The sequence below is a fragment of the Calonectris borealis genome, chromosome Z (genome assembly GCF_964195595.1).
Source record: "Calonectris borealis chromosome Z, bCalBor7.hap1.2, whole genome shotgun sequence".
In the NCBI taxonomy this organism is placed as follows: domain Eukaryota; kingdom Metazoa; phylum Chordata; class Aves; order Procellariiformes; family Procellariidae; genus Calonectris; species Calonectris borealis.
In genome coordinates this window covers 17,564,182-17,586,372 of record NC_134352.1, presented here as the reverse complement: position 1 = coordinate 17,586,372, position 22,191 = coordinate 17,564,182, and the positions used below count along the sequence as shown (strand labels likewise).

General features: G+C 41.4%; 1 protein-coding gene across 3 annotated transcripts in view; it reads left to right on the top strand.

The window, feature by feature from the left end:
- Positions 1-22,191, top strand: part of SEMA6A (semaphorin 6A) — a 115,620-nt gene that overhangs the window by 34,502 nt on the left and 58,927 nt on the right. For all 3 annotated transcript variants that reach the window (XM_075136352.1, XM_075136351.1, XM_075136350.1), the window contains exons 2-3: positions 16,559-16,696; positions 19,361-19,478. In XM_075136352.1, the coding sequence (XP_074992453.1) occupies positions 16,597-16,696; positions 19,361-19,478 (218 nt within the window). In that variant the 5' untranslated portion in view covers positions 16,559-16,596. The remainder of the gene's footprint in view (positions 1-16,558; positions 16,697-19,360; positions 19,479-22,191) is intronic.

Below are 22,191 nucleotides of genomic sequence, written 5' to 3'. Positions count from 1 at the left end.
ATAAGTGCTGAATAAAGGGCTTTTTTTAAAAAAAGTGTAGCTATGACACCTCCACAAGAGCTTTCATGGTATTGCTTTAGTCATTAGCTGAGTGGATACTTGAGCTTAATCAGTATCAAAGGGACATACACAAAGTCATCTATTTCATTAAGTTAATTTGCATGACTCGGCTTACCAAGAATCAAATTTTCATGTATTGTCCATCTTGCTGTCAGCAAAATAAGGGGAGGGGGAGGAGTAAATGGTAAGCAATGCAAGACTGAGATGTGGTGGTGTTTATTCGTTTTTTCAGAGATACCTGCTAGTCTCTCAGGAGCCTTCATTGCTTTTGAATACCAAAGATACAGACTAGTAAGCTTTATAAAGCTTATTTTTAGAAAACTCTATTTAGAAATCAAACTTAGAGAGCTCTATTAAGTGCAAGATCTTCAAAGCAGTGCATAGTTAGGCTTTTAGCCATTGTTGTGGTTGAAGAGGAAGGTAAGTGTTGGTTTGGGAGGAGGTGATGGGAGGATTAGAATAGTTCGCTAAAATAGACCTTCAGCCTCTTCTGGTCCCCGAGAGACATCAGTGTTGTGTTTTGTGTGTAGCTTCACACAACATTGCAGTCCCAAGGGAATTGCTGCTGCTGTTTATATCGTACCAGATCTGGCTGTGGCTTTAACAGAAAGCTGTAATGTGCTGAGATGGCTGTTCTTGTTCTTCTGTTTTGTCCCTGGTGCTCACGACACTGTCCTCTGTCAGTACTGAATTTTTGTATTTCCTTCTTTCTTTAAAAAAGAAAGGTAATATTTAATATCTTCCTTTTCATTACTGCTAGAATTGAAACGTAATGACTGTTGAGTGAAACCGTATTCTTTTAGTTGTATCATCTGGTAACTGTTTGCATGTTAAACCTTCAATTTGTCCAAGGTATTGTGACTGAGGTTTGCTTTTAAGTGTGAATTTGTTGTGCTGATTAGATTATTCTGGTTAAGCCCAGCTGTTGGAGTCTTATAATTAAATGTAATTTAACTTGATTGATTAGACAGAATGAAGGAAAACTTTTATAAGACAACTGAAAATATGTGGGGCATTATTTCTCTTGTTATTGAACCAAGATTAAGTGGTGAATTCTGCAATCTGTTCCCAGACCCTGCCCAGGGTTTTTCAAACATCAGTGTTTCTAAAGTCTGCTGTTTAGGAAAAGGATTTGATAACAACTCTTCTGTTATTTGGGTAACTTTCATAGGTATAGCTAGGAAAAAATGTAGCTCTGACTGACCAATTGGCAATGATGGAAAAACTAAACAAATGCATGATTGTAAGTTGAGATGAATCATTATGTTTGTGCTCCTTGAACTGCAAAACTATGCTCCGAAGCCATGTCCCTGCCAAAACAGAAACTGCAAGCAATAACTCATCTATCTTGGGGAATGCATCCCATATGTGTGCATGTGTGAGTGGTTCAATTTTTGAAGGACTTGGTGCTGGGCTGGAGGTCAGCAATTGGATGCGTTTGTTCGAGCCCAAAACATCGATTTGAGCAGTTTGGGATGTTGGAAGTCAGTTATTATGGAGGCTGTTATGCTATAGAAATGCTGTCAATATTTTTACAGTTTGGTAACTAAAATGTTTGCTTAGGGAACGAACAGGGCCAAAGACGACTTGTGTGTTTGAATCGAGAACTGCAGGTAGGAACAGTTTTTCTTGTACCTGTAAAAACTGAAAAAAAACTTTTGTCCACATATGTGTGTTGTCTATGTGGATTGCAGACTTTTCAGGACAAGGCCTTTTTTTCTCAAAAATTGCACAACACCTAGCATTCTTGGGCTAAAATACAAGTTTAGGAAAAAATAACCAAAAAGAGCTCCAGTGCAGTAGTATCTTCTGCTGGTGAAGACACTTCTTTTTTCTTTGTGTTGGTAGCGCTACTTTAATCCCCAGCAGTATTTTACTATAGGGGTTGTAGCCCAAACTTTGTAATCGCACCAATGGCAGACAGAAACTAGGTTACAGTCTTCTAGTTTGTAGTTGGGTCCAGCCAGCAATAGAAGTGATGTTATGGGCAAGACTGCTTAGTGCACTACTTTGTTCAGCTGATGCAGGACATTGGTTGACTGTAGATGATGTGCGGTTGCTTTGTGACAAAGCAGTAATCAGTAATCAAATGGCTGTTGTAGGAAATCATCTATTGTATAGCTTTGCAGAGTCAAAGAGAAAAGGCTATAAGAAGGAGAAAAGGTGAAAGATTGCTTGCTGCTAAGTTCAAAGAAGAGGTTTCTTATCCTCGCATTCAAAACTGTATTACCTCTGAAGTGGTATCTGGTTTTGCTAAGTAGAGCTGCTGTCATAAAAGAGAGCATACCTTTTGTCTGTTTTTACATTAGAAATACCTTGAAAGCAGCATATTGGAAATGAAAGTTTTCTATAGAGTTTGTGTGTGTTGGTTCATGCAGTACAATTAATCCTACCTGAGAGAGATCTAGGCAGGAGGACCCTATGAAGGATGTATGGCTTAGCACTTTTGTCCCAATGTGTTTGGTCTTGTGCATTGCTAAGCCTACACAGCAAGAGAAGAGACTGAAGTGGAAGTTGTTATGAAAAGATTTCTGTCCTCATTTGCATTTCCAGTCAGGCAAAATTCTTCTGGATGACTATATCCTGCTGCTGGGGAATGCACAGCAGGGGTGACCTACTTCATTCCTGGCAGAGGGAAATGTTTATCTTGGTTTGGTGGGCCAAGGGAAAAGAGGGTGCCTAGCTCTGTCAAATGAGAAAGAGCGTGGCAGCTGATCTGTCTCTGTGACGGAAAAAGAAGGAACTGGTGAGCTCCAGGAGGAAGCAGCTTCCTCGTCATCTTCTTCATTGTCCAACTCCTGAGAGAAAGCGTCCACATCTCTCCATCCCAGTTTCTCCATATAACACCTGCCTTCAGAGCTTACCAGCATTCAGCTAAAAGAAATAATGTCACACGTCAGCTTTATTAAAATATACATTAAGAAGTATATGCCAAGTTTATTTATGTGAAGCACTAGTGATCTTCTTAAAGCTGTCCAAAAAAGGAGGGAAGATACCATCTGTCCCCACGAGCTTGCAGCAGAAATAATGTTCTCAGCTTTTGGGGAACGCAAGGGGGTGTGTGAGTAAGGGGAGTAATCTGTTCTGGTGTAAGGAAAGCCAAATCTGTTCTTGCATGAAGAAAGCCAAGTCCTTTTACGAGAGTGAGTCCCCGTATGTAAGTGCCGGGAAGGGAAGGGATTGTGGGGAGCTCCTTAGGATTCAGAAAGGAAACGTACAAGCATTTCTCACAGCCTGTACCAGAGAGGCGTCGGAGTTTTCAGTCTCACAAACCAATTCCGTTCTATATAAAAGCACTTTATTCTAGAGCATTGCCAGTTTGCAACTTCGTCTTGCTAGTCATAGGTTCGTGTTGCCCCTCCTGGCTGCATGCTCCTCCATGCAGGCCCTGTGCACATTGTTTCGTCCTGTCCGGGACAGTAAGTAATACCTTAGGACAGCAGAAAAAAAAAGTACAGTAATTTGCTGAGGACAAAAAAATTGGTTTCTAGCTCTAAATTAAGGAGGGGAATTGTGTAGGCACCCATATTCAATGAGTTAATCATAAATTATCAATGAATTTCCATCTTTTTTCACTGTTTTTTAAATATGTGAGAACATAATCAATTTTTTTTATTTTTTTTTTTTAATAAAATTGTTCTTCAGCATATTCCAAGGGTGCCATTTGTTCTGTGGCTGGACATGTTTCTGACTCCACGTGCAGTAAGCATAGCTTACTGGTAAGTGAACTAAATAAAGGTCTTTCTCCTTTCTGGAAGTTTTGTGAGAGCGTGGAGAAGCTCTGGGCTGTTTGTCCCGCTGAGGTACCTCTATGGCTGGTGTCTCGGAAAAGCTATTACTGACAACCCTGTGGTAAAGCAAGTATCAGGTAACAGGGTCCCTCAGAGCTTCCAGAAAAGATTTTGTAGGTTAAGTGCTTTCTTTCAGAGTTACATTTTCCCATCAGAAGAAGAGAAATGCCTGAAGGGATGTCTTTCGGCTCTCTTTGTTGCTGCAAGTCATTACGAGAGGTCTTCCTCCAAGAAGTTTTTTCACTGAGCCATCACAAACCGTCTTGTAGGTGGTATTGGTCCTGTTATTTAGGATGCCAGAAATTATCAATGTATGTAGTCATTGACACTGCAAAATTGACATTTTCACAAGCACAGGTTGAATATAGGGGCATGCATGTGCAAAGAATAGTCTCTTACTTAAAGCTGATGTAGTGATGTTTACCACAGAAGAATAATACCCATGAGATTCTGTTTTGAATTGCTCACAGGCAAATTTTAACAAGAAGAAATACATCATGGAATATGACCAAAAGCATCTAATTTGCTTACTCCAAGAAAGCAAGAATTCAAACCAAAAGAAGAATTTCTTCTTTTAAAAGATTAAGTATAACCTCAAATTTCACAGGAAATTTGGATGTGGTATTTCCATTTCCTCACATTAGATGGGAGACCTTGCCCAAAAGCCATATAAAGTTAGCAGAATTTAACTGAGTCTTTACGTAAGGATGTGTACTTTTTTGAGGATTAAAGTATTAAATATATACAGTTCTTTATAAGTGGAAGGCATATAAATAGGTAAAGCAACATCACCCATGAGCTGATGCAGATGGTATGAGCTGTAGAGCAGCTACAGGTCTTTCTGAAGTCCAGTGGGAATCAGTACTCCACAGTCTAGCAGACGTCAGTGTCAGCATTTCCACTGGCATAAATAAAAAAAGCCGATGCCCTTTAGTTGTAACTGCTAACTGTGTGACTGTGCTGCAAGCTGGAGAGTCATGGCTCTGTGGAGCAAAGAAGCATAACCTGTGAGACATCATTCATACATGCAGGCAAGGTTTGACATGGGGTTGCCGGATTGGAGTCCAGTTGAGAACGTCACACCTTGATGCCAACCTGGATCTCTTCAACCTTTTCTAGTGAGTTCAGCACGGTCTGTGCATATAGCCTTTAGTCTCATTGAAAAGTAATTTGATTTTCTGGTCTAATGTCTTTTGTGCTTTTTTTTTCTTCTATCTGCTGTCAGGAATTTGGGTCTTGGCTGTAGATCAGCTCCTGACAGCTGATCAGCTGAATGTCCACATTATTGAGGCCAACCCAAAGTCAGAGGAAACTCTCTCTGTAGCATTTGATATAAATCACATAAGCAGCAGAACTGCAGAGTAAGAAATAACAACAGCAGTTTGCCAGCAACACTGTCTTCTTCCCTGTTCCTGCACAGGAATTTCTATTCTGTCAGGCAAGCTAGGAAGGATTCATTCGGGTTCAAAAACACTTGGCAGACTTGTTAAAAACTCTTAACTGTGTGTGCCTGCTCATCAAGCAATCTTGCTGAATTCACATAGGTGCACTCAGCTAATGAACCATTGCTTTTCCTGTGTCCCCCACCTTTAAGGAATTAAGTTGCAGGGGGTGGGGGAGAAGAGAAGGAGGTTTGGGAATAGGTCTTTTGTTGTCTGAGAAAGCCTTAGTATTTTGGTTAGAGCGAAACTTTATTCAGTGAATCCCAGTCCTGGTGCTGGTGGATGTTATTTCATAGCTGAGATGATGCTTGCATTCTGTCTGTTGCACACAGTGTGGTCTTTTTCAACTCCACAAAATTAGCTGGAATATTAGTAATGATGTTTTCAGCTGTGTGCTGGTGCCATGAAAATGACTTCTCTTCCCGTGTGTCTCATTATTTGCAGTTGGGACCTGAATGCAGCGTATCATTCCTAAAATAGCTGTAGGAAGCACAAGCAATATAGAAACGCCTTTGTGTTGCTGCGGGGTTTTGGGCTGCATAGCTGAGCCTGCCCTTGCGCAAGACCTGGAAACAGGCTGCTGTCTCATCTGGGTGACAGTCTGATTGTCCTTTGCAAAAACCCTGCACGTGGTATTGAAAAGGCAGAGGATATTTCCCGCAGAAGCAGAGAACGCCTTTGCCTTGCTCTACCAATGAGCCGGAGAATGGATTAGAGGCTTTTCCTATCCGCAAGGAAGCTCATCCATCATGCCCCATTCAGGCAGTCATACTCAGTGGGCTTGTTCTCTCTTGCTACACTGAACCTTTTTCTCCACAGCTTTTCCAAAGAAGTAAAGCACATAATAACAGAGCTATTGCTTTTGTAACTTGTACTACAGGCATTTGTCAATGCTGCTTTGACTTCCTTTTCTATGCTGCTCTAATTCCCTCATGCTGTGCTAAGAAGCAGGTGTGAACAAATGTGTAAGGATGCTTGTATTCTTCAGTATGGGGGTGAACGTGTGTCAGAAGAAGAGAGTAGTGTATTTATGTGGTGCAGGGGCTCATCTCTGTCTAATTGTAGTCTTTTTTTTTAACTTTTTCTGACCCACACCACCTCAATTTTAAGTTTGCTCTTGAAATCACATCAGATAGTTCATGTTTCCCCTCAATAACAGGCCCCCAGTAATTACAGTGATCTTGCGCTGTTCTATTAATTACAGGAATTGTGATTTTTATATTCAGAGATTAATTGATGATACCTGCGTATAGCATTTGCCTTTAAAATAAATTGAATTCCAGTAATTAACCTTATGTCCAGGTTAACAGACAATATCGTTTGTCTCAGCCGTATCCTGGAAGTAGGATTTTTCTTATGTATCTGTTGGCTTCTTGCTTTGCCTTCTGTTTTCTTCATAACCCTGAAGTGGTGGAACGAAGAGAAGAGTGAAAAATGTGTCAAGTTGGCAAATTGAGATGATCCCTTTACTGAGAAGGCATTCTTGAGGACAGGGTACTTTCTTGTATTACCTTGTCTGTAAAGCTGTTTGGATTATATATGATGTAAAATTTGGGAATTTGTTGGGCATGAATCTAGGCAGAACAAAGCTCAGAGTCTGCCACTTGCAGCTAGCAATTACTAGCAAACTGCAGGAACTGGGTTATTGCAAGCATCATGCTCATCTCAGAGGAAAAACAAACTACATAGATTTTCTGTCTCAGAGTCAGATTTATTCTACTCCGTTAAGGTTTCCAAAAATATCAGCAAAAAACATTGGGCAACAAAGAGTAATCATGAAAGATAGACATCTATGAAATTTCTTTAAAGTTTTAATAAAAAACCTTTCCTGTGATATCTGGGCCTTTTAAATTTGGGAGAATGTCTATGAGTGTATGGGCACATGTGAATGGATGGATGTCTGAGGGAGAGAGATGTCAGAGGTAGAGCTGAGAGACAATGTTCCTAGTTAATTTGATTGTTTTCTTAGCACTCAGAGTCTTCTGGGTTTTTCCCCCTACCTGCTCCAGCTTATCCATAGGCATTTTTAAAATTTCCCTCAGGAATTACATTTGTTTTGTGGACATTTTTCATTTTTGCAGTAATCTATTTCATGCTGTTCTGCAAGGTACAGAGAAACCTGAAAAAACTGATTTCATAAACAAATTAGGGGCTAAAATAATAAATACATATTGAGAACTCTTTGCTTACCTGCATTTTTTATCTGTCAGGGACAAACATAACTTATCCTGATGAGTTTGCCTGATTTCCAGAGGGAAAAGCCTTACCCTTTTTTCTGCCTGTAGAAGTCAGCTTGCCTGACCACAGTGTATCTGCATGTCCTTGTGCTGAGCAGCCTCCCCCAGAATAAATGCTGAGGTTTGACCTGAGTTTTCCTGCTGCCATGACTAGACTATTGCCGTGTGGAACAAGGGGTGGGTTCTCCAGAAGTGACTGTCGGGTTAAAGCATGTTCGGGTAGTATGGTGTCCACAGCTGGCGTAATTAATACATAAATGGTAAAGTCTGTTCTTAGCATTTGGAGTGTTACAGCAGATTTCATTCACATTTTGAGGGTAGGGGTGTAGTTTGACGTTGCATCAAATCACTTCATGCCAAAGTTGCTTGGTGCCCTTTGAAAAAATACTCTGACAAAACTCGCTGTTTCACTTAAGGTGAATGAAGCCAGGCTAATGAGTTAACTTTTGCATAAATGGGTTTAGGGCCAGAACTGGCGAAATTGCACAAAAGCTAAGCAGTGTGCTCTGATTACTTAACAGCTGACTTAAATGTGAGGATTTGCATTTCTCTACTGTTTTATCACCTTAAAAAATGGACACTTTCATTTCAAATAAATGGACAAGTTTCCTGAAGAACACAGCTGGGGTTCACGTATTAAATGCATGAATGTTTCTTGCATTGACAAAAAGCAAAGGAGAATTGTTTGTGATTACATTGAGCTTTAAACACAGTGATATGTTCTACGGGATCCTAACTTTTTCTTCAAAGTTAACCTATGCCCTTGTATATTGATCTGATCTGTTATGCAGACATAAGAGGACTGGAAATTAAGTTTTTCTTCCTGTTAGAGGGTGAAGAAGGGCTGCAATCCATTTAAGTATGTACCAGCAGTGAAAGGAATCAAATGCTAAGTATCTTAGGGAATCTGAGCTGAAGAGTTGACTGAGCTGTAGGGATTGTTTTAGGATTACTGCCTGATCCTAATGTTATGTTTGCAGCAGGCACGTGGCAGCTGAGACAATGTCTGCAGGGCTGTGTCAAACTTTTAATCAGTGACAATTGTCAATATTGTCATGAAAACGTATCAGGCTTTGTGTTTCACCTTTGTTATCTAAAAGGAGAGGAAAACAAAGGGAGGCCACATTTCTTTCCCATTACAGCTTTGGGTCACCTGCAGCTACATAATTCTTATTCCATCCATCAGATGAGAGAATGGAAGGTCAGTTGACTGGCACTGATATTTCCTAGGCAAAGTGAGTGTTGGGGAGAGTAATGGTGTTGCTGATAGTGTATCTGTTTTCTATTAAGCATGCTGAGATGAAACAGCAAAGTATATATTAGAGATGGCGTTCTGTCCTGTCAGAAGGCAGTGATTGCTACATTTAGCTCTTAAATCAATTCAAAATCTTGACAGAGGTTTGCTGAAGTCCCACAAATAATCAGTAGAAGCTATTTTTATCTCTTAAATGAGGGAGGCTTTTAAAAATAATAAAGACATCTTTGTAATGACTGACCAAGCTGTTCCAGAGTTAGGTCTGTTGCTCTGTGTGGTTGGGGGTGGTGAGTGAAAGGGGTTATTTAGGCATTGCCTTTGTTCCATTCTGCAGGTTTATAACCCCAAAATAAAATTGCAAATGTTTCTGGCAGTCATCCTCCAGGCACAGATGGCTTTCCTCCCAGTTTTGGCAAGCCTGATTTCAGTATAAAACTGAGCAATTATTAGAAAGTGAAATATTGCATGATATAATAGCATTACCACCACCATCAACATCGTGACAAATGGAGCGTTCATTGTTTATGGTGCCGTGTGAGAGAGCTAGTGCCACTGCATTACCCCTTCCTCTAAAACCTGTACTTTGCTGATGATGATGATGCATAGACAGAGGGATGGAACAGAGCAGATGCTTTAGCAAGGAACTATGGCCATTTTCTCATTTGCGTTGGCTCTATATTTCAATGCAAATATCACTGAACAGGTGGCTGATGAGGCCCCTGTGGACTGTTTACAGTAAAGGTTACAACCAAAATCGATAGGCCTGAGATGCTTCTAATTCCATCTGGGAGATGTTCATCTTCCATCTGACTGTTCCCTCTCTGAACAGCAGCATCCTATTAACGCTGCAGTCATCGGGGATGTCTCACTCGGGTCAGCAGAAGGTTTCTCCTGCGTAGGCTTCCATTTGTTCTTTACATTTTCTTTTTGCACTGTGCTGGATCGAGCAGTGATGTTGATCTTGACAAGACAGGTTGCCAGCATTAAGCATGCTGAGTTTTGCCTACTGACTTGACACCTGCTACTACCATTCGGCAGGCCGAGGCTCATCAGTGCTGCCTGGGGGTTGTCCAGATCTTTTCAGCTTATCGCTTACTGAAGCAGGAGGTAGTGATGTTACATATCATAGCTGACATTATTGTGTGTGATGTACGGCCTTGTAAAGTTGCAAACGAGGAGAGAGGAAAGCTGGTAAGGACTCACATTTGCACAAACCTGAACAAAATATGCAAGTACCCTGAAGTACCCTTGCTTGAAAAGTACTTCGTATTTTGGCTGAAATTTTATTTTAGAGATGCATTTTTGCAAGTCTTAATGGGAAGATCCACACTAAGGTCCATGTATCACTGTTTCATCAAACTGGTAATGAAGTTTGTATTATTCTTTTTAATGAAGGTAGATGCTGTTGCTTACTATATGAGGCAAAATCGCTCTCATTGGTGTCTTTCCCTTGGGCCTAATCGTCACGTCTGGCGTGCAGCCCACAGCAGCTGGGCAATGAGTAAGCAGTACTGAATCCAATTAAAATGGTAGTGAAGCATGTATAGAGGGCACCCATGCATTCCTCTTATGGTCAGGGAGAACTTTTTGATACACACAAAAGATGAGAGGGAGTGTGCTTCATACATGTAATTTAGGGTCAACAGGGATGCCGGAGAGGTGGGGGCTTCCCTTGGGCACTGCTTCTCTCCCCCCACCGGCATTCAGGAGCAACCCCTTGTTACCGCGTGATTTGAAGGAGTACAGGTGATTACCCCAATGCATTCAGGCACCCGCCTCTCTGGCATTAGGGCCAGCTACCTGGGGTGCTAGAGTGCTTTTTTGGCCACATGAAATGAATGGCCAGCTGTAGAGACAACAGGAGCAGGACAGGAGAGGAAAGATGAATGATGGCTGCACCATCGGTCACAAAAAGATGTTGGAGGTTGGTAGTGATGATGGGCACAGACCTGGCACTAAGTCCCTGTGGCCACCTGCACCACCATTCAGGTGACTGAGCAGGAATCGTTAAGAAAGGACACAGAAGCAAAAGAGCTGGCCTTCCCGGGCACTGTCCTGCCAATTCAGTTGTAATGTCTGGCACTCCATGCTGTGTCTTGCTGATAGCCACTTGTGTCTCCTCTCTCTTGAGCTCCCCAAGCACCCGCTGAGCTTCTGTTCACTCACATCTGTCTGATCCCCTTGGCACCACTCAGCCTGGGCATTTTGCATGATCCCTTCTGCTGCCAGGTGCAGCCACGCGAGGTGGCTGAGCAGCAGCTAGCCCACCACCCAAACAGGCGTAGACAAAGGATGCTCTCCTGAACAGCTCCACTCTGCCAGCCTAACTTTCCTCATTTTCTGGAAGCTGCAGCCTGCAGGTTGTACTCCTCTCTTTTTGTTGTTGTTGTTGCATTATTCCTAATTCCCTTCTCTGACTTGCACAGAATTCTTGTCTTTCACTTTCTAGGAACTGTGAATTTAAAGGGGTAAATAGCAGTAAAGGCGTCTTCCACTTCCAAAGGCTTAGCCAAAGGAGATGAAGGATGCTTGCCAGCATCGCATGGCAAATCTGTACCATAGCAGGGAACAGCAGTCAGGTCGGCCGACGGGTTTCTGCACTCTGCCTTCAGCGTGGCAAAGCATGTGCTGTGTAGATCAATACGTGCTTTTTTATGTATGGGTAGATAGATCTTGCCCTGTAAGTCTCTTTCAATGAGACACTGGAGTAGGACTTGGGTTTCTGATTCTGCATGCCTTTAAAGCTCTTACCACAGGAGAATCTCAAATCTTTTTACCTCTGTTATGCAACTCAAATCAGTTTCTTCCCTGCTTTTTTTCCTTTTCTTCCCTGTCCTTTTGTTATTCCCAGGGTAAGAAATGCTGATTGTGATGGGAAGGGCTATTTGCTGAGTATTTCCAGGGTCAGTTCACAGAGGCTGCTACTTTCTCTGGTCATGCATTTTTTCTTATGCAGTAGTTCAAATTCATCCGGCTTCAGGTTTTAGTTTACTTACTGGTTAAAAACTGTTCCTTCTTACTAGACTTACTGTCTTTTTGAAGATTGAGTTATTTCTACATGTTTGTAGAAACAAAAGAATTTGTTTAAGACAGTCATGGTTTTTTATGGCCATTAGGTTTTCTGGTCCTGCTTCATGCATAACACAGACCATTGCATTTTCTTTCGTAATTCTCACATTAAGCTTAATAATTTGGGGATCGAAGTGCAGCTGTCGTGTATGAACACAACCCATCATGGTATAAAGAAGGTTTGTAATAAATGAGTATAACAAGATCTGCCCATTCCTGAGCAGGCTTTCTGTGTCATGGGAAAATGCTGACATTGTTTCATACTTTGATTTTACTTGAAGTTACACTGGGGTTAGCTGAACGTACAGTGAGGCCAAGGCAATAAAATGGGAGGTTTTCTAACATGGAAGAGCGTCCCTTTCAATAGTTATTTATAAATGTGTCTACACAGTCATTGCTGTTGCTGTTTAATTTGTTCTCAAGATCAAATCTGGCCTTACAGTTTTATGGAGTTTACCAGGAAGTTAGCTCTTCCGTTTAGGATTTTTCATGTGATCTGTATAACCTTTCTGGAACTTACAAACTGTAGATACAATAACCTGGATACTAGGGTATTATGGCAGCAGCCATGTAATCATTTCCTTAGCCAAGCAGCTGTTCTATATGCATTTCTACCCAGACTAGATGCTAAATGCTAGACTAGCTCACTAAATGCTGAAAATATCAGACAGCAAAAAGCAGAGCTCATCATGGTGGCTTCTTGTTGGTTTAGATCGCCATGGATAGCCACAGCGGAGGGCACTTGGCACAGAAAAATCAGACTTTTCTCCTTGATTTGGAATGATAGTTACTTCCTTAGCTTCAGAAACTCCTTCATGCCAGCAGCATGATATTTACAAAATTAAATGCTCCCATATCAAGCACCTATGTGTATGGGGGGGTATGTGTATGTGAATATGAATATGTGTGTTTATATGTGTACATAGGCATTGAGTGAGTAAATATAATAGTAATAGCAACTGTATTGTACTAGTATCCAAACATCCTACTTAGAGGTGGTTCACCTTTGGGCCGCAGTGTACAAACAGAAAAACCTACTCTGTCTAGGAAGGCAAAACTTTGATTTCTATATACATTAAGAAATCATGAGGTTTATTTGTACTTAATCATAATATGACAAAAAGGAGGGAACACAGAAGTAACCAGAAGAAGTTGTCTTATGTAGGTGTTTAAAATGATCAACTTCAGAAAGAAGAATCAGAGCACCGAAGTATCTTGCATAAAGTTGTATTTGCAGTGGTCTTAGGCATGCAAGAAGCAGATTGGGGGTTTTTTGAAGCTTGGAAGAAATCTGATCTACTCCACCAACTCAATGGCTACAAGTCATTGCATTAGACATAGATTATAAAACATGCTCTTAGACATTTGCAGGGCTGTATTTTATTAGCATATTTGCTAGTAAAAGGGCATCACCAAAACTCACTCTTCTTGTCACCACTAGTTTCCTTCAACAGGAGCAGTAATCACGTTTTGAACAGAGAGAACTGGAGTTCTCAGAGCCAGTTCTCTCTCAACCAGTATGGCTTAATGCAGGCCAGATTGAACTGCAGTATTCTACATTGACTGAAGATCTCTCCATAGATGTTTGCAAAGCTTTTATTTGGAGACAGTGCCTGTACTCACTCGGCATCACTGTCTAGCTACTCATGCTTCATCAGACACTGCATTCACAAACATTTTGATTGGAAAGTAGTTTCAGCACAGTTGCAAGTGAGAACATTTGCATCACTCCCAGGAGCCCAACCAGAGCTGAGTATTTGCTGAAAAGGAAATTTGTACTAAAAATAAGTGTGACCTTCTTGAATCAGCACTTTTCTGAAATGCCACTGAAAGAGTACGGCTCTTTCCACCATTGTAAGAACAGCAGAAGTAACATTATGTTTGAATAATTACCTCCTAGTAAAAAGCTGCCTTTGGATGCAACTTGAGACCTACTCAATGTTACTTTATTGGCACAGGCATTGATACAGATGTGTAGTCCACTTGAATCGTTGACAGATCAAAGTAGACATTTTGCATTTACTTTGTATGGATTTGAATAACTATGTTAGCACTAGAGCAACAGAGAGTTATGCTTTTTTTCTCTCTTCTCCCTCTTTTCTTCCCCAGAAGCTACTCTTAAGAATGACAGAGAATTTCATATACTTAAAAACCTACTAATCTAGTCTTTGTTAGAAGACAATATGTTAGTTCATTTGTCAGCTAATTCTTTGCAGGTAAAAGAAAAAAGATCTGGACTGATAACATGTACCTAAAATGACAAAGTAAGCGTGCTCGGCATTGTTCATTTTCCTGGAAGCTGTCTCCCGTATATATTTACGCAGGGCGGTACACATGTCTGAATGAGAAGTAGGGAACGATGGTGCAGAATTGCCCATGGGAAAAGTTTTTCAAGCTCTGAAGTGGAGTGGCAGCGATATGTCTGCAGTACCATAATGCTTTCCTCATAGCGTACACACATTGTTAGATAGTGGATGATGTGCTGATAGAGAGTAACAGAAAGCAGCTATTCTTATGCTCCAGAGTCCCACTGTGAGCCAAGTGGTTTGAATTGTCAGGCTGCAGACTGATACTGTGGATGAATAAGGTTTAAGTGGAAGAATTGGATTGCTTGATAAGTTTCTTCCTGTTAAACGGTTGCTCCTCATGTGCGTTTCAGAAGAGACCTCTGCATTGGACTGTAACAATTTCAAGAAGGAAAGAATTCCATTGTATTTGTGTATTAAGATAAGGCACTTTGTTTTGTCACTTTGCATTGTACTTACAGGGACAAAATTTTTAAAGCAGCAAAATTACATTTCGAAAAATTGTGTAGAGGGAAAGGAGTTAACCCCTTTAATGTGTATATCTTACTTTTAGTTCAAACCTTTTGAGGGAAACTGTGTTTCCAAGTATTATATTTACTCTGCTGCCTATTTTTACTTCGGGCATTCCTAAGGGCCCCAAATGATGTTTCGCTGGGCATGGAAACAAATAGAAAGAAACAGTTCCTGCCCCAGAGAGCTAACAGTCAAGAGAAAATGTAAGAGGTGATTAAAGAGACAAATGGAGGAAACAGGTAAAGAAAGTGTCTGCAGGCAGATATAGCTGTGTCAGTAATCTTAGACAGCTATCAACCTAACCAGTGCTTAGACGGAAGTGCTTCTCTTGGGGCTTGTATGTACTATCTTCTAGTATGCATTCTCACATAAGGTGTAATAGACAGACAGTGTCTGCATTGTGTTGCATTTATTCTTGCTATTTTTATCCTTTGCCATCCATCTGACACTTTATTCTGTTAAGGTATCAGTCATTGCCTTGCATTAAATTTTATTTTTTCTAGTCTCAGTCTAACTCGGCCTGTCAGTTATTTTGTTAATATAAATAGAGAATCGGCCAAATTTCCAATTTGTGGTGTTTGAAAAATAATAGGCAAACACAGAGTATAATAAATCATTAGTCCTTATGGACTGTATCGCCCTGCAACAGAGTCCCTATTCCAGTTATCGGAGCTGAAATTTTATTTGAAAGCAAATATCTGATAAGGCAAATTAATTATTGTGACATTTTTCAATTGGGTAAAAGATGAGGAATCAGCTGTGTCTGTGACATTACAAATGAAAATGCAACACTCAAGACTTGTTAATGCTTTTTTTGGCATCGAGAAAGGAGACATAGGTATCTAATATTAAATGGTGTTGCAGAAGGGCAAGTTAGCACTTTGTTTGCCAAATTAAGTTTCAAAGACTATGTAGGTTATGAAGTTTGACTTTCTGCCCATAAATCTTGAATGACTGTCAGACTACTGTAAAATAGCTTTGTTCAAAAAGAATCTTTGGCAGGCAGCATCAAAGGTTTGAAACTCTGGAAGGGATGAAAAGAAAATCCCACTTTTACACTGATTTCCCCTGCAGATCAATGTCTGTGTGACATTTGCCTGGGAATTATGAGCTATTTACTGTATTATGTGCTGTTTTCTTTCACTGTATCCAAAGGCCCCTATGGTTCCTTTTATCTTCAAGATTTAGGGATATTTTTGTACATGAAATGTGAATGAGTGAATGCGTCAGTGGAATACAGGGAAAAAACGCTGGTTTAGATAGTTCTGTTCTCTCTTATTTTATCACAAGTTGGAGTATTGGTTTTATGGCACCTTAATTTATGGGTACATATTTTTATGGTAAAGCCCAATGACATATTCTGCATGCTCCATCAAGCTCTCTCAGTGTTTCTTCACTTGATTCACAACTCTGCAGGGTATGAATCAGTCCTGTAGTATAACCCTTAATCTCTTTTTAACCAGAATAATGTAGTATGTTTTTTTTATTTATGGTGTGTGTCATCGTGTCATCATCTAATTATATAAACCAAAGAAGGGAAAAACAAAACATTTCCCCAAAAACTTTTGTCAGCTGTTGATCAGTGCAGGTAGACGACATTTCTTTATGGCATATAAGCAGCTGAGGCAGAAGATTCTTTGCAACTCACAGATACTTAAGTTTATCCTCAAGCAAGATGTGGCACTGCTGGGGCATGGGCTAAAGGGAAACTGTCCTGGCAGAGCAGTTTCTGCTTAGAAACACGACATACCTCCTCAGGTACAGTGAGAGGCTTGAGGAGAAGGAAAGCTCCCTCTACTTTCCACTGACTCTTTCTAGCTTTCTGTATGCAGTGGTTAAAACGGAATCGACAGAAGGCGCTTAAGCCCTTGTTTGTCTTCCACAGGGTGAAGTGAAGAAGTGAAGCCTCCCAGCTGAACTACTATGAGGTCAGAAGCCTTGCTGCTATATTTCACACTGCTACACTTTGCTGGGGCTGGTTTCCCAGAAGATTCTGAGCCGATCAGTATTTCGCATGGCAACTGTAAGTATAAGAGGCCAGAGGACTTCATTTGCTTAATACTGATCAGGGAACTTCAAATCAACAATATTTTGTTACAGTTGCAATGAATAAAGTTGTTTTTCTTGATGTCTCCCAGATCAGCCAATTTACATTCTCAGGAACACATTTTCACGTTGCCTTTTGACTACAGGGTGGTAAACTTGCTTGATCTTCCAAATCCATAGCCTTTCTCCTTCTCAAACAGAGATGCTTCAGTAGCATAATCAAACCAAATATCTTGCTCTATCCAGCAGCAAAGGAAGGAAGCCTTCTCCCTCCCCTCAGCCCATAAGCAAAGTGTCCCTCACCTGACTTGTGAAAATGTAGTTCTGGGTTACCAGTGAAGCACCTCAGAGTATCAAGTATAGCACACTAAAGTAACTGAGCTCTGCAAACATAATTTGTTGATCTAATACAAATAATTGAACTTCTTTAAGCCCTGATGGATTCTGCTTTAGCATTAGGCATTTTTTGCTAAGCTGGAAATGTAGCTAAAAACCAAACCAAGACAAAGGATCTTTTGTAACAGAATTTCTCTTCTTTCTTACCAGCAGTAATTGGCAAACTCTCCAAAATCTAAAGTAACACAGACAGCTGTGAGTCAGTATTGAGATTTGCTGGTTGAACAGGTGAAGAGCTTTCTGTGCATTTCACCATGCAAGTCAGGCTTAGCGTAACTGATTCTTTCACATTTACCTCAACTCGATTGCAATTACTGCAGGGAAAAGTCTTCTGAAGTCCCAAAGGTTCAGATGTTTAAAAGGAAGTCTTTAGTGCCTGGGTCTGTAAAAGTGTGCTAAGGAGTAGCGAGTCAACAATGAGTAGGCTTATGTTTAAGCCTAGTTTGGGTCAGGAATTTGAATTTAAAGTGAATCTCTTGATTGTCCTTGCTTTGGGGTGGCCTTGGCACCCATAAACTTGTCTGTCTTGGGTAAGACCAAGCTGAAAGAGATTCCAGGCGTGCACTTGATGTGCTCCAAATGCTAATAGGCATCTGGGATACAAGGACAGGGCAAAACTGCTCTGAAGCAAACCCTGCTGAAACATGTCTAGTGTGAACACTAGGTCTTCAGCACCAACATTTTCACCCTCCAGAAGGGTGATGCTAATTGTCCTTGCTAATGCAGAAATAGCCAGTCTTGATTCTTTTGGAGAAACAGAACATGGAATAACTTCTTCCTCTGCACCATGGCATGCTGAAATGCACGTGAATGTACAAGCCCCCAGCTCATGCTAGATCTGTGAGTTACAGAGGAAGCGGTACTGGACAGAGAACAGCTTGACAGTGAAACTTGGCATTTTGCGTGTAGGACTTGGTCAGAAGGATTGAGCTTCCGAATGTAAATCCTGCCTGAGCTATCTTAATTTGTTTTTCCAAGAGTTCTCAGCATCTGATTTGCAGGGAAGTTCCTGTTTCTATACAGTTTTATCACCAGGCTTTCTGACGCATGGCACACTCAAATGCTCTGCTGAAGCCATGGTGTGAATGAATACTTTGACCAAGCTTAACAGGGAAAATACTTTTAGAGGTAATAGCTGAAAACACTATAGCAGTAGCTGAGTTTCTGAAGATACAGACTCCCTCAAACAGCTCCAGGTTTCTGGGAAAGCTTATTGGTGGGGAAGAGGCTCGGGCATAGCTAGATGCTAGTCAGCTCTGTATAACATGCACATGCAGTAGCTCTGCATTGATGATGCTGCTCATCAGAGGTTTGTCCTCCTCCTGTCGTCTAACTGTCATTTTGTTTACTTAACTAGCTCCCTAGTTTGTGCATCTAGATATCATGATCACATATACATACGAAGTATAACAGCAAGGTGGCCCTTGGTCAGAAGTATTCACTGTTGTTATAGGTTGTACACACAGATCATCTAGCGAGCAGCAGCACACCCATGTATGCTGAGGTCTCATCAAAAAAATCGTGGGAATAGAGTGAATAAATGCTTTTGCTGACTGATAGAGTTGGGAAGGGGAAAGCTGACTTGTTGATAACATAAGCTCAGTGCAGGGCTTCCAGTCAGTATTGTTGTCCAGTTGCCAGAAGAACTGGAGTATCAGCTGGTTGCCAAAATAATATGCAGTGACTTTCGTTCTATAAAGTTCAAGTGGTGGTTTTCCACCGTTTCTCAGAAATCCCCACAGCTGTTCTACGATGGCAGTCCAATCCTGTAGGAAACCCAGGGAGCTGGCAGTTTGAACCAAGAAGAGCAAAGTCTTTTGCTTTAACCACTACCCGTCCAGTCATTGTGGTGATTGATGGGCCACTATGAAACAGCTTTGTCCTGCTAGACACATTTTGGCAGCCAGGAGCGAGCATTTAAGCTCTGCAAGCAGTGAAAGAAAAACTGTGAGAAAGTGTTGTGTACCTATGTGCCAAGAGCTCCAGAACAGCTTTACACTCTAAAAAAAACTCACAATTTTTGTCTTCTACAAAGGTGATGACTGTCTCCTGTGCAGCTGCAAAGACTGTAACCTTGAAGAAGTCTCCAGCTCTCTGTGCTCATGTCTTCCAACTCCAGGCTGTGGTGCTGGGGCAGAACAGAAACCACAGGTTTTGGCCTAGCTGGGCCCCATAGTGCTCTGTGTTAGCACGGTTTCAGTTTGTGATTCTGTTTTGACCCTGTTTTTTTTTTCCCTTCCCGCAGATACAAGACAGTATCCGGTGTTTGTGGGTCACAAACCAGGGCGGAACACCACGCAGAGGCACCGGCTGGACATCCAGCTGGTCATGGTCATGAACAGGACCCTCTACGTTGCTGCTAGGTCAGTAGTCTCCTGCTTGCCCGCTCCTCCCTTGCTGCTTTTAGAGGAAGAAGGGAAAAAAGAGGGATATTCTGAGTTCTTTTCTGCTGGACACATTATTTTTAGGATTTTCTCACACTCAGAGAGAGAGCTTTGCAGCCTGTTAGTAAGACATATTGGAAACCTTGTTGGTCGGTCAACTAAGGTTCAGTTTTGCAAGGTGCTGAGACAGTCCTTTCAGGACTACACACCTCTGCCTTCCTTTGAGTCCGACAAGAGGGAAGTTGCCAGAGAAATTGTTCAGCCCCAAGGAGGAGAGAGTCCATTCTCATCCTGTAATTTTTTTTGTATACACCATTAATGACATATTTTAGAGAATGACTCTGCTGGTGCACAAATGCATGTTCGGATAAGAGTTATTAAACTGTAACGTTGCTGGTTTAGGCATGTTTTTAACATCTTAAGACAAAAAAGAGGCAAACATGTTTGCTGCTGTTCTTTTGACGTACTCAGAAAGGTTAATTGAATTTGGTGTCTGGATTTTTTTTGAGAGCTATACTGTGCAGATACAAGCACATGCCTTTTTATAAAAGTTGTCTATAGAGCCACCCATTCAGTTTGCATAGCTCAGCACGGCACCATCAGCTTCAGTGGAGCTACACTGATTTATACAGCTGCCAACCTGGCACAGATCAGACATTAACACTTCCTCTCCCTCCCTGTTGTTAGCAAAGGAGATTGATGATCTTAGAGTGGGAATTACCTCACCAACACAGGATAAAGGGTCCAGATTAGCAAGGGTGGGTAGTCCAGCTTAGGAGCTCTTGGACCCAGATCCTGTTTGGGACCTCCCCGCAAGCTGCCCCTCAGTAGCAGCTTGTTTCCTGCCAGTTTTCTGGTCCTTCTCCTCCATCGGAGAAATACACACCCTTCTGCATGTGCCACAGAGAGCCAGGCTGTCACTGCAGATGGGAGAAGTGGTGGGTGGGATGGCCAGGAGGTGAGAGGGAACAGCTGCTGAACAGGCAGCCTCTCACCACCAGCCCTGTCCTCAAAGCCCTTGGCAGCCTCCGGGAACTGCCTGGCTTCCTTCTCAAACAACCACTCCCCATCTTCTGGGTGGTCAGATGTGTCCTGTGGTGGAGATCTGCCTGTTGATCTGCACTCGGCACCAATGTAATTAGTTGCATTACACCAGCAGAATCGCTCAGTGCCGTTTTTACATAGTTGTGTCCCTGGCTGCAGGAAGCCCACACTTGTACCTGTTGACCTACCCAGGCATTGCAGCCTTACTAGCTAAGCGCAGCTTCTTTGGGCTTCTCACATATGCCAGTTTGTAGAGGATCTGGGTGGCAGAGCTCTGGGGTCTCACTTGTGCCAAGCCCTTACGTCAAGTCTGGGCAAAAAGCATGCGTCCTTGCACGGGGAGCTGTGGTGGCGTTGGTTGTAGGGCACAAAGAGTGGGCAGCCCCACAGCAAGGCCTCCCTGTGGGGAGGTATGGGCTTGGTATTTTTGCTGATAATGAGCGGCACGGGGGAGCAGGCTGAAGGGCCTTCAAAGGTGGTGGCAGGATTTCCTCCTTTTCATGCTGAGTTCCCTTTGCTTTCCTTATTTGTTTTCCTTTAAATTAGGAAATCACTTGCAGTGAGAAGGTGGTAAATCCATTTTGTGGATTTTGCTCTGCTGTATTCATAGTTTGTTCCCAGACTGAGATTGACGCAATTAGACTGTCACAGTGCCCAAGCAACCGGTATTACAGCAGGAAAACCCAGCGAAACATTTTGGGATTCGAAAACACTGTGTGCACCATTTATATAAAGAATGCTAATATTTGGGGGGTAGTATGTGTACTGATATGTGAATATGCATTCTTACATATTACGTGGCTATATATTTGTATAAAACAGTTTACTACAATGAGAGTGCTTATATACTTCTAGGGTGTAGTGACCTACAAAAAAGAATAAAGACCTGGTCTGTTTTGTATTTACACAAGCCCAAAAAGTCTTCTTACATATTTTTCGTATGGTAACTCAAAAACTCTTTGACACATTCTTTTGCCCCTCCACATGTTACTGAATAAAATCCCTGCTGGGCTGAGAAGCCTATGTGATACAAGTTAAAATTCAGAGGTCATTTTTATCTTTAAGTAATAAACTTCAGAAAATGAGTCATCCTTTGATAACTAGTGTTATGAAAGTTTATAACTGCAATACCGCTTCTCCTTTAGAGGTAGTAGTAAATCTAGAAACTGAAGCAAATGTGTACACAATCAAAGGTCTTTCGCAAAGAGTTTTGTAACAAGATTCATTGAAAACTGTAGCTAACATAAATCCCTTAGCTATCGTATCAGATGTTGCTTTCATGCTGTTTTTTTTAGACCAGCATTTTTATATTGAAATATAGCGATGCTAAGTTTACATTTGTACCCAATTATCAAAAGCAATCAAAACAAATGATTAAACATTGAGAGTTTTTATTTTTGGGTTTGGGTTGGGTTTTTTGTTTGCTTGTTTTAGAAAATCCAGCATTTACTTTGCAGACAGTTTCCTTGTGCAGGAGAAGACTAACTCAGATTTGAGAACCTCTAACACTTTATAACTGAGCAACTGGCGTAGAACAAAATTTCTATCCATCAGTTGCTTATTTTGTAATACGGAATACGTGACTCCTGTATTAGCTATTACCAAATAAAAATTTGTGTTGCTTCGGAAAGGCTTTATTTCATATTAT